Here is a 12,784-nt window from a genome sequence, read left to right on the forward strand (position 1 = left end):
TCTCGGGCTAACCGTTGGCCATGCCCTCGCCCTGAGGGCATGTACAATGCATAGCCTCAAGGTGATGCTTCACATGCCATGTAGGATGGGATATGACGTAAAGTAGGTTCGGATAGGGAAGCAGGATCCTCTCTTGGAGGCGGGTGCTTGAAGAGAAAAAGTGTGGTCCGGTGACAAAGGTTGAAGTGAAAAGTAGAGATGCATGTGTACTAAAGTCTTTATTTTTTATTTTTTTATAAGGCACATTAGTGATAGCTTACATTGGGGAGAAAAATAAAATGTAGATACTTCAAATTACCTTTTGTCATGAGGCATATGTATTAATATGCCACCATTGTACATGCCCTGAGAAGTCTGAGCTGAAGGCCTCATGTGTACGTATGGTCGTATTTTCTTTTCCAAAGACAAGACCAGTCTGAGCTACACCCATGAGTCGATGACGTGATCGTTTCTCATGTCCACAAACTCCTCACAAGATTTAATTACCCACAATCAGGATGCAAACGCAGGCGGTGAGCTACATCCGAGAACGCCATCCCAGCAGGACGCCGGCGGGCGTACCGCGCGGAGAAGGACCGCGGGAGGTTCTCGGGCTCCCCAGCCGCGCCGCCCTCGTCGAAGTTTTGCTCGTAATCCTCCTGCGCGTACCGCTCCTTCACGGAGGAACCCCTCCGGCTCATCACCTTGGTGACGATCTGCATCCACAGCGCTCGCGCGAACCCCATGCCGCCTGGCAAGGCAGCAGGGCCCAACTCCGCCTCCTCGCCGTTGCGGTGCCCGACCTTCCCACCCAGACGCGCGCTCCTGATCTTTCTTCGCGCCTGGCCACCGTCGCCGCCGCACGGCAAGAAGGCGGACACAACAGCTGCGGGAGAGGAGCGCTGCCTCCAGAGCCTGTCTGCCGCGGGAGGGGTGTAGCAGCCGGAGGCGCCGTGTCGTCCAGAGGTTTCCATCGGCAATAACAGCACGGCGGCGGCGGCGCGCTGAAGGAAGGACGCTGGGGGCGGAATGAGGAGACGAGAAGCCCCTCGATACGGCTTGTGATTATATAGCACGTTGGTTCTATGGGCTTCGGTATCGCGACGGGTCAAGCGCGGGCTGCGGGGTGCACCGTTGCGGCTTGGTGTCGCTAGCTGGAGGTAGTTAGCGTTGGAGGTAGTTGGCGGCTTGGTGCCGCTAGCTGGCCGCGTCGACCTGTATTGTCCATTGTGTGCGTGCGCGCGTTCAACTCTGGAGATGCCATTCTGATGTTCTTTCTGTTCCTGCTCGGAAAAATCAACGTTTGATTATTCCGGGAGTTGTCAAGCTCGGATGATGTAGAGTTATAGACACGCGGTCAGATCAGCCGTCGGCAAATGAAAGCCACGCTTCTGACCTTCAAGTGTCACTTTTGCTCTCAACATAGAGATGAGGGGCAATAATAGATGGGTTCCTCGTCAGAGAGAGAGAGAAAAATGCTAGACTTACGGAGGATTTTTTACAGAGTTTAACGGACTAACCCCTCTCCCCCTGATTTTCAGGACGGGCCCCGCTTCATCCTTAACTAATAGCCCATCTCAACTTAGCCCGTAAACGTCCTGTAAAACTCCCCGTAGTTGTAGCATTACTTGAGGGAGAGATTTTCTCAAAACAAAAAAATTGAGAGGGAGAGAGAGAGAGAGCGCGCGCGGGCGTGCAACGTGTGAGTCGCTCTCGTGACATAGTGCGTGTAAGTTTTCTAAAGAGTTAACCCTCTTAAACTTTGATCAAGTTTGGGGGGTGGGGGGATATTTATATCTAAAATACCAAACATATATTATTAGATTCATCATAAGATATAGTTTCATATTTTATATATTTGATATTGTATATATAAGGGTTTGTTTGGGACTGCTCCACTCCGTCAGAATCAGTTTCAATTCACGAAATTCACTTTGAACCAGTTTCATACAGGAGTTGCAGGTCCACCAAAGAGCGGTTCCAACTAGCTCCAAGGATGTGAGATTTGGTGGAAATAGTCTATTTGATTAGATGAAGTGGAAAAAACAAAAAGGTATCTACTTACTGGTGGCAGTTTGGGTAATTCCCCCCAACTTCAGTTTCTGGAGTTTCTGGGGCACCCCCTGAAGAGTTTCACAAAAAATTAGGAGTTGTACCCTAGATTCTATATTTTTGAGCGGTATATCATGGACCTACTCCGTTTGACTTGCATTTTCTAGAGAGGAGCTGGGTTTTACGGAGCGGAGTAGTCCCAAACAGGCTCTAAATTGTTTCCTATATAAACTTGATCAAAATTTATGAAGTTTGACTTCAAAATAATCTATATGCACTATACTATGAAACAGATGGAGTATATCCGAAGATCCTTTACGATTTCCTAACCTTGAAGTAAAGAAGAGCTTTATTGATTACTACTCATATCAGTGTAATCCTTTAATAAGAGACCATGGGTTCAGTTTGGAGCCGCCAATGGTGATTGATTCCGGGTAGGACTGGTTGCTACTGCTTCTTGCGGATTGTACGAACATAGTGTGAAGTATGATTATCATGATGATTTGGAGAATTTTGCAAGTCCATTGCGATATTATTCATGGGAAGGAGGCCGTCGCGGTTGCGGCATCAGCTGACTTCTTCGTCAGCTATATGAATTTGGTGCAATTAGCCAAAAGGTACTCTATAGAAGAGATGCTAAAAGGTAAAATGGTGATCATGGACTATGGAGAGGGTCCTCTGCAGAGTCCACTGGCCCGAGTGCTTCCATGGCCTGCACCCGCTAGTTGTGTAACGACACTCTCAGTCGATGGTTCATTCCGAGAGGAAGATGGAATGGCGGCGGCCAGGATGATTCTACGAAGGCCCGAGGGCTCTTTTCTTCCGGCGTGCCGCTACCTGTTTAACTGCAATGATGCTCTTGAGGCGGAGATCCACACTTTGATGATCGGTATGGCACTTGCTCAACAACATACGGAGCTTTCGGTCATGGTGCAGTCTGACTCATCGAGTGCTTTATCTTGTCCCTCACAAAAAAAAAGAGTGCTTTATCTTGTCTTTCTGACTCTAGCTTAGATCATTCGGCCTTTGGTCATTTAGTAGTTCATATCAAGTCTGTAATGATTAATAGAGTGTTTATTTCACAGAAATTACATAGGTCCCAGAATAGTGTTGTAGATTGCCTGGCAAGGTATAGACGATCTGAGCGAGCCACAACTGTGTGGCTCGGCAGAGGTCCCCCATGTATTGAGAAACTCTTGCAAGATGTTGATGGAGCACCTGTTCAGGAGAAAAAGACACGCGACGAGGATTGCAGCTCTTATTGCCATCGATGGTCGTTGCTTGCGAGGAGGGGGAGGACGGCTCTGGCGGGCCTTAGCATAGCACGGGGTGCTGCGGGAGGAAGTAGGTGAGGATGAAGGCAGGAATCCTGAAAGGAGGACGTAGTTGAGGATGAAGGAAGGAATCCTGAAAGCTGAAAAGGAACTCTTGGTTGAAAGTGTGTTTTTGCCTAAAGGAATTCAGTGGGAATGTGATGATCCAATCACGGCTGGAGTTTCGGCAGAATTGCAGCAACACGCATGGAATCGAACCCGGGTCTGTGGTAGTTGAGGATGAAGGAAGGAATCCTGAAAGCTGAAAAGGAACTCTTGGTTGAAAGTGTGTTTTTGCTGAAAGGAATTCAGTGGAATGTGAAGATCCAATCATGGCTGGAGTTTCGGCAGAATTGCAGCGACACGCATGGAATCGAACCGGTCTGTGGAAGAGAGAGTGAGGGGCAAAACAAAAAGATATGCACCAACCGGGAATCAAACCCGGGTCTGTACCGTGGCAGGGTACTATTCTACCACTAGACCACTGGTGCTCCATGCTTTTCAAAATGCATAATAGATAATACGTTTGTCATTAATTAAGCAGAAAGTTTCGTGTTGCCGTCCGAAGGAAGAGCATTGTTTCTAAAACCTCGAGGACAAATGCTCTCACCGTCACGGACTCACGGTCTACTCCAAACTGCCAAATCTACCACGCCGCATGTATACATGGTACCAGCCAGCGTAGCCTTAGGCCAACGTGCTTTCTTGCAGTACTATACTGATGTACTAGTGGTTGGGGCCCGCCATTGCGGGCCTCCTGGGAGGAAGTTGGGGCGTTGCGAGATAGGGACGCGCCCCTTCCACTTTCTTGTTTGCACCACGTGGTGTTATTCCATCACATACTTAAAGTACATTCATATTTAGTACTCGTACGTGCAAATTCCTAACTGGAACTTAGGTATCTTCACCTTGATGTAAGCACAAAGTTGATTATGTTCTTAAGCCATTTCTGCCATGAGGTCTATGTTCGGAAAACCTGACCCTTGCTTGCAAGTAAACAAAATGCATAGGCACATATGTTGTCTGAGTTGACAAAAAAATTGGTATCAACATGTTGGGGAAAACTGGCAGAGTTATCCGAATTCAGTAAATCAGCCATGCTTGTGTTCTTAGTTTGTCATGTCATGTACATTGTTCTTTCGGGACAACAGTTCAGTAATCCAAATCATGGTGAAATGGGCTACATGTAGTTTATTTTGTGCTTGAAACCTCACGATTGATTTGCTATTGCTTCGTTTTACAATTAGAATGGGCCAAAAAAGTTTAGCAATGAGCTACCATATCAGAAAATAACTTGATCCAGAGTGCAATTCAAATTCATATTAACCAACATAAGCTTAGTCACTAAACAATCAACAAAAACTCATGCAAGATTTTGATATCAATGGCATAATGACAATTGAAAAGGTTCAATTATTTTCTTATAAAGAACAAGCTCACAAAAACTACAATCAGTGTATTGTGTTTGGAAAACCATAATCTGCAGATCTAGAAAAAAGCCTTTTATATGAGTAACAGACACAACCTTATGTTGAGAATGAAGTGCTGGTACCAAATAGCATACCTCACAGGTCGGCTGCTGTGGCAGGCTCCCGCTCAGCAGAAGTGACTTCCTTCGCTGTCACAGCTGCTGGGGCTATATTGCTAGCAGCATCAGCAGCCTCAACGGTGGAACTGAGAGCATCTTCCTTGAAATAAACACCAGAGACTTCCTTCTCTGTTACAACAGCTGGGCGGTGGAACTGAAAGCATCTACATTGATGGCTTCCTTTTTGGCACTTCAACGGCAGCTACTTCCTTATCTTCACTGGTACTATTGATCTCATCATCTATCTCCAACACCAGTGACCATTTGCTGCTCTCACCATCTTCAGTTGAGGCACCTTCAATGCTCTTGATGGCTGGTTCCGATGTGGACTTCGAAATGACACCTAAGATATGCGAATCCTCCATTGCTAGCAAGGTAACATACTTCTCAGCACTGGCAAGCTTCTGTTCTTCCTCAACTGCAGCTACAGATGCATCACATTCATAATTAGCAACAACGGATAAAAGATACAATTTGGAAAATACAAAAGTACACACATGGCTGGATTTTGGGATGCTCCAATTAAGATCTTGTTGGCTACAGATAAAGCGAGGAAAAAATGGATACATTTCAAAACCACTACAGATAAACTGATAAAGTTTAAAATTAATCATTTTAGTTCAAATGCAACAATCCAGAGTACTAATGAGTACAGATAAACAAGATTTGAAATGCAAATCCATATTAGTGCAGGTAAAACAAGAATAAATGGATGTTTTTTTAACTTCCACAGTCTAGAGTCTTAAACAATACTCCCTCCGTAAAGAAATATAAGAGTGTTTAAATTACTACTTTAGTGATCTAAACGCTTTTATATTTATTTATAGAGGGGGTACAAATAAACAAACTGATGAGTATGTACAGTCTTAATCAATGAATAGATGGATGGATTCTGGTGCATGGGTGAATTGAACTATCTCACCTTCCTGGAGCTTGGTAGCCTCTTCCACAACTTCCTCCAGCTTAGAATTATCACATCTCTTGTGAGCAGATTCAATGGGCAAACAGAAGAAACCACTGCACAGTCAGGAAATCGAATCAGTAACTGTTCACAAACAATACAGAAACCAACTTCTTTTACAAGCTGATTTAGCTAGAATATAATGAATATTTGATCTAATACAAGAATAAACATCTAGTTCAGTTCACTATGAACTACAGAATTCACCCTGCCAGCCACGGCAGCAGCTCGAGCTGGAACCTACAGGCGCACGACACAATGATAAGAAACCAACCACTATCGCTGGATCCTACACAGCACGAATGGTCTCAGCCACATAACCATAGTGCTTTTAGAACAGATATCATTCAGATAACTAAACCAACACTGAATCAGAAGTACAATGCGACTTCACAGTCAATTACCAGCACAACACCAACTCATGACTGTAAATCTACAAGGCGAGCTTGTACCATCAATTGAAAATGAGGTAAAGTGGAATCGCGATACACATGTAGAATGCAGAGTACATGTACACTGACCTCGATGATCCAGTTCACCATGGCAGAACGCTGCTCCACGACGTGACGGCCACAGTTGCCTGACATGGAGGCGTACACCTCAGTGTAGTCGCACGCCATCACTCCTCGCCGCTCATGCCGCCAGAACCGCTCGTAGCTCTCCTCGTCCTCAAATTCATGAAAAAATAGTGCATGGCAAGACTTACTGAAGGTGTGAAACCATTGTATGGATTTTATCCTGCCTTGGAATCTACCAAAAGCCTTTTGGCATTCTGGATGTTGATGTCACTCCACCAGGATAGCTTGAATCAAGTCAGCAAACCTGCACAATGAAAACTTTAGCAGGGAAAGAACAATCTTTACTTTCTTATGCACTTGTGCATATGAAATCCCATTGAGTTCGAACAGAAAGCTACTAACAGCCAAACTCGCATGTGCCTCTGATATAAAAACTTGTCACAATAAAGTAGCTATATATTTTGGTAGTTTGTTAGTAGATATCCCTTGAAAGTATGAGATCCATCATCCATCCAACATAAGTAGTGAAATATTTCAAGGATGCAACCGAAGACACACCTGGTCAAGGATAAAACTGAGTTTAGAAATAAAGGAAAAGAAATTTACTCATGCAGTAAAGAGCATTAAGTAACCAACGGATCAAATCCAAAGAATGAATGAAAAACAAAAATATACATTTGGGAAATCTCAAATTTAGGCCAAGTTCTAGTTTGGAAGTTCAATACCTTATAATCATGAACCCTGATTGTATCAGGTGAAACAAGGAGAATGTTCTCTGGCTTAAGATCCATGTGAATAAGCTGCAGGTCATGTATAACTGCAGGGGTAAGAAAAATAGAATTGTTATGTATAGATACAAAAGAAGAAGAAGAAGAAATAGGTGCTTAGAACTGGCAGGTACAGATAGAAATAAACAATTTAGCACAACCACGGCAAGGTTTCAACATAATAGTAATTTGTCTAATAGAACAAACAGCAGAATTAAACCGAATACTAAACTATCTTTGGTTCACAATGTATATGATCTTGGTTAAAATCTTGAGTTTAAAAGGGAGCAGAGATTGTCAACACATGTGGATTAGGTGCTCGTGTCGCTTGATTCTTCCTCTTAAAGATTCCCATCCCACCTAAAATGCAAAGACACATGGGGAATTACAGTTAGCAGTGTTCTACTACAATTTTTCCTATAATTTTCTCCTTAAAAACGAAATGACATATTTTTCGTGAAGAATGAAAGGTCAATTATTTATTCTTTTGGTGCCTGTGAGGAAAGTGGAAGGATTAACACTGGCCATACTCATGGAACCTGTAGCAAGATAGTAGTATTTATTAACCTGATAACATCATAGTTTTAGCTAGGTCCTGACATTCAAATTCCTAGTTGGACACTATCACAGACCACGCCGGGGTGATGCAAGACAGAAAATATATGTGAGCATTCTCAAATCATAACCAAATCGAAAGAAAAAGATTTATCATGTCCTTAACATGTACATTATTCATTTCATTTTATCACAAAAACAGAAAAGTGTATCCGATAATATATGCTTAGGATATCTAAGAATCAAAAGGGGAAATATACCATGGTTGATCCTTATTTCCATCTCACCACCATCAGCCAACACAAAGGGATCAGCAGTCAAATCCATCAATTGGCTACTGCCTGCAGGAGAGACAAAGAAACTGCATAAACATCCAATTCTAGAACTGACAAAATCTACACACAAATGAATTCATATCAGCCTCTCAATTCATCTAGAGCAATAAATGAAACACTAATCCTGCCACTGCAGAGCGCAGCAATCCAGAACAGCCTCCTAAATGCTCCAAATCCAAAATCCAAACAGATTTCAGATTAACACAGGCAAAGTGGAACCATCAAACCAAGCAACCAAATCAGAGCCTCCATCAGACTAACAAACCTGAGATAGCAGTGGAGGTGATGAAACTCGTCGAAGCTGACGCCGTTGTCGCGGCCATCCATCACCAGCCACCGCAGCTCCGCCTCCACCTCCGCGGCGCCCGCGTCGGAGCCGTAGCCGCAACCACCGTTTGTCGTGTGCGCTGGCTTGGCCCACCTCGCCGAGGCACAGGGGAATAAGAGAGGGAAGTAGGAGGTCCATGCCGCCGCCCTCGGTCAGGAGCAGGGTCAGGAAGACGAGCGGCGAGGACCCCGACCCGAAGAGCTCGCCGCCGGCGAAGAGGACGGAGGGGCCACCAAGAGGAGAAGATCCATAGGAGAAGCCAACCTTCCTTCGGTGGCCAGCGCCGGAGGAGCGACGGGACGGCGGCGGCAGCGGCGGCCCTAGATGGGGAGTGGGAAGAGGAGGTTGCGTGTGGGAGACGAGGTGTCTGCGTCTAGAGAGCGAAAGGGTTTGGGGATCAACTCGTTTTTCTCTTCCCCTTTCTCTCAGACGAAGTGAATATTGTGGTGGCCCAGCAAATCTTACTTGTCTCGTAGCTGATCCGACGTGGACAGTGCGAGAAGGCGCCTTTGATGCACAGCTGAATGGTTTTAATTTTTGTGGAGGAACCTGCCCCTAGATAGTTAGATTCGAGAATGAAATTGAGGGCATGAACACAGCATGACCTGCACGTTGTCACCCTCGATCACCATCGTCGTGATTCAGTCGACAAGGATATCTTTTTTTTTGGGCAGAAAGTTTTTCTAGCTTTTCCCGCGGGCTGGATGATGGCTTTCCTGACATCCCTATCCTCTCCCTCTCCCCACGCCGACCATGGCCGCCGATCTGCGGCGACGCCGACGCGCGTGGTCGCCGATGCGCCGGAGTCAGTGGTTGTGGGACACGTCCGTGTACCGCTTGGCTCGTCCCGTGTACCGCAGCGGACGGCTGACCCAGGGGTACTCGGACCCGCACCCGACACGCGCGCCATGGCGGGGCCAGGAGGTGGGGCAAGCACGGGCCAGGTGGGGTCGTTGGCTACAGGTCATGCGGCTAGGGTTGCGGAGGAGATAAGACCCCCACAACCCCACTCGATTCCAGATCTCGATCTCCTTCTCCATCACTTCTGGGAGGCGCCTAGGGTTTCGGCTCCTAGGGTTTCCCCGTCGTTCGGCTGGTGGGAGGGGAAGGCGGGAGGAGATCACAGATCCTTCGCTCAGGTCGCAGCGACTCCACCGCGCGCGAGTCCACCCACTCCCATGGCGGACCGAGGAGCGGAGAACCGGGGCCATCGGCTGGATGGCTTCGGGGCGGGCCGGGCTGGCCGGGGCGCCGGTCGCTTCGGTCGGGGCGCAGGGCGCGGCGGAGGTGGCGGTGGCCGCAACATGGTCTGGACACGGGACAACGAAGATGGCGGTCAGGTCTCCACCAACATGGATCAGGGGCGTGTGCTACCAGATCGAGCGAGGTGGGAGGCGGCGGCCATGGAGACGCAGAGTGATGGCCGTCGCACTGAGAGATGGGGCGACAACAACAACCCAGGCAAGGCGACTACGGGCGACAATCTGCGTCCTCAACAAGATCTGCATCCTCAACAAGATCTACGTCCCCAGCACGATGCGCGTCCTCAACAAGATCGACGTCATCCAACTCCGGGAAGAAGGAATGCCACCCCACTAGTGGGTGGTGCTGAGGTTTGCGTCACTTGCAAAGATCTTGGGCATGTCCCAATGTGCTGTCCTAGAGCAGTTTGCGGTAGATGTGGTTTAAGTGGGCATCTGGTTCCTATTTGCAATATTGTTCTTCCTTGGGAATGTGTGGCGCCTATGTGTGGTTTTCAAGCTAGGGGGAACGGATTCTTTTATATACATGATGCTAGTACTCCCAAGCAAAACACTGATAGGAACAGATTTATTGTGATAACTGTGATAGAAGGGCAAGCTAATGGCAGGCAGTTAGTGGAGTTCTTTAATGCGTACATTAATACAAACTGGAAGTGCTCTGCTAGGTCGATTGGACTTAATACATTTGTAATGAGGTTTCCCTCACCTAGAGATGTGGATGAGGCATGTTTTGCCGAAACTATGAATATCAAAAGCTGTGGTGTTGTGGCGAGCCTCAAAAAATGGTCTGAATCTGTGGGTGCCAAGGGTGTACTTAACATTGCTTGGGTCAATGTTAGCAACATTCCTTTGGACAAAAGATGTGAAAGAAATATTGCCTATGTTGGATCTTTGGTGGGTGTAACCCTGGACATCGGCAAAGCTACTGTCAATAGACCCGAGTCGGTCAGAATTAAATTGGGATGTAGAGATGCTGAAAATATCCCAGCTAAGGCAGAGGGGGTGTTGGGAGATCATTTTTATGATTTTTTCTACTCGGTGGATAAAATTCTGGTTAAAAACAATCCTAAAGAAAGTGTGACAGTACCTCAGGATGCAGATAAGGGAGTGTCCCCCAAAAGAGCTAGAATTACTGAAAATGTGAAAAATGGGGACCAGGGGGGATCTTCTTCCACTCTGGGAGATTTTTCTACTCCACCCAATTCTGCTGGGAAGGGAGTGAGCATGCGTGCTTTAACAGAAAATCTGGAAGAGGATAATGATGATGAAAAAAATCAAAAAGAAAATGAGGAGAATCTCTCTGAGGAGGAAAGTGAGGAGATTGATAATGAGCTTCTCATTGACACTATTGTGTCTGAGAACAGAGAAAAGCAAATGGCGGGAGGGGTGTCCCCAGAAACTATAGCATATGAAAAGATTGTGGTGAATACCATGCAGATCGTATCCAGTGTGTCACTTGTCAGAGAAAAGGCATCTTATCTGGATGCTGTGTTGGGGCAACCACATGTTACTGAGCTGGACCCTGATGATATATCATGTCAGCAAGTAACGTCGGTATATTTTGTGCAATCTCCTGATACTTCTGAGGAGGAGAATGTGGAGGTGATCCCTACTCCACCTATGGTGGAGGAAGTGCAGATCAGGTTGAGCCAGAGAACTGCTGGTGGGAACATGGAGCATATGGGGATTCGAGCTGAAAAATTGACCAAGAAGAGAAATCTTCAAGGTAATGAAATATCCCCTAACTCCAACTCTTTTGAAATTCTGTCCAATCTAAAAATTGTTAATACTGCTTCTATGATGGGGGTGGAGATTCCTGACAATAACTTTACTGTTATTGATGTGATTAGAGAACTGGAAAAATCCAGAGCCAATATAGCTGAGAAAGTTGAAAACACTGAGAAACAAAAAGATAATGTTTTGTTTATTACCAATGCGGCTGGAGACAAATCTCCTCTTAATACAAACTGGGTGAGGGATGGGGAGGTGGATGAAGAGGAGTTTACTGTTGTTAGATCTAGAAGAAGGGATAAGAAGAAGGTGAATGTTGTAATATCTAAACCTGTGACTAGAAGTCAAAAAAATAAAATGTCTTTTGATGCTGGTTCGACCATGCTTCCTGGTAAACCTAGCAACAAAGGACAGTCCCCCAAATGCAAGAAAAAATGATTAGCCTCTTTTGGAACTATAGGGGAGTGGGAAAGAGAGGTATGGCAACCTGCTTATCTGACCTAATTAGAGACTACTGCCTAGATTTCATTGGCATTCAGGAAACAATGAAAAAGGACTTTTCCTCTAAATTCTTGAGGAAAATTGATCCTGGACAGTATTTTGATTGGAGGTGGATTCCTTCACTAGGTAAGTCTGGAGGGATTCTGTGTGGTACTAAGGAGGATACTTTTGAGGTGAGGTCATGTGAGACAGGCAAATATATCATGAAACTGGAATTATGGGATAAGAGGAAAAAAATGTTGTACTGTATACTGGTAGTATATGGATCTGCTCATGAAGAGTATAAAATGGAATTTTTGACCGAATTGTCTGACGTGTGTGGCAATATTACTTGCCCTTACATTGTAGGGGGGACTTTAATATCCTTAGATATGCTAAGGAAAAAAATAAGAAGACCAGGATGAGTCATGCTACTGATCTCTTTAATTCCATCATTAACACATTCTGTCTCAGGGAAATTGACATAAATGGTGGTATATACACTTGGTCTAATAATCAACATAACCCTACCCTCGAAAAGTTGGACCGTATACTTATGTCCAGTTCTTGGGAAAGGCAATTCCCTTTGACTTTTGTCAGGAAACTGACCAAAGAGATTTCAGATCATAGTCCTTTGATCCTGAATACAGAGGACTGCACTCCTAACACAAGTCATAAAAGAGAATTCAGATTTGACCTCAATTGGCTCAGAAATCCTGAATTTGTTCCCTTAGTTGCTAAGGTGTGGATGAAACCTGTAAATGCAAACGACCCCATTGATGTGTTAAACATCAAAATGAAGAGATTCAAAAAGTTTTTCAAAGGGTGGGGATCCAACTTGTTTGGGAAGTCTAGAAAGAGAAGAAGAGACCTTAGAGAGGAACTTGAACATCTAGAAAAATTAGAAGAAACTGA

At 45.4% G+C, this 12,784-nt stretch overlaps 2 protein-coding genes and 1 non-coding gene across 8 annotated transcripts; all 3 read right to left on the minus strand.

Moving 5' to 3' along the window:
• Positions 1-205: 205 nt before the first annotated feature.
• LOC123136946 (uncharacterized) lies at positions 206-1,276 on the minus strand. Its single transcript, XM_044556464.1, has one exon. The coding sequence runs from the start codon at positions 951-953 to the stop codon at positions 483-485; it is 471 nt and encodes a 156-aa protein (XP_044412399.1). The 5' UTR covers positions 954-1,276; the 3' UTR covers positions 206-482.
• A 2,488-nt stretch (positions 1,277-3,764) lies between these two features.
• On the minus strand, positions 3,765-3,835 carry TRNAG-GCC (transfer RNA glycine (anticodon GCC)). The gene has a single exon. It is a non-coding gene; the product is annotated as a tRNA-Gly (tRNA).
• An 854-nt stretch (positions 3,836-4,689) lies between these two features.
• Positions 4,690-8,816, minus strand: LOC123136944 (uncharacterized). Of its 6 annotated transcripts, none has more exons than XR_006467516.1 (7): positions 8,334-8,814; positions 7,994-8,074; positions 7,483-7,538; positions 7,137-7,228; positions 6,415-6,969; positions 5,855-5,949; positions 4,690-5,356 (listed from the first exon to the last, which is right to left on the minus strand). XR_006467516.1 is itself a non-coding variant. In XM_044556463.1 (7 exons), exons 1-5 carry the CDS (start codon positions 8,389-8,391, stop codon positions 6,679-6,681), a joined length of 324 nt encoding a protein of 107 aa, XP_044412398.1. In that variant the 5' UTR covers positions 8,392-8,816; the 3' UTR covers positions 4,690-5,356; positions 5,855-5,949; positions 6,415-6,678. The 6 variants fall into 6 exon arrangements, 1 of the variants encoding a protein (XP_044412398.1); XR_006467513.1 differs by having other exon boundaries at positions 6,415-6,715; positions 6,814-6,969; positions 7,137-7,538; XM_044556463.1 differs by having other exon boundaries at positions 6,415-6,715; positions 8,334-8,816.
• Positions 8,817-12,784: the final 3,968 nt, after the last annotated feature.

The sequence above is a fragment of the Triticum aestivum genome, chromosome 6B (genome assembly GCF_018294505.1).
Source record: "Triticum aestivum cultivar Chinese Spring chromosome 6B, IWGSC CS RefSeq v2.1, whole genome shotgun sequence".
In the NCBI taxonomy this organism is placed as follows: Eukaryota; Viridiplantae; Streptophyta; class Magnoliopsida; order Poales; family Poaceae; genus Triticum; species Triticum aestivum.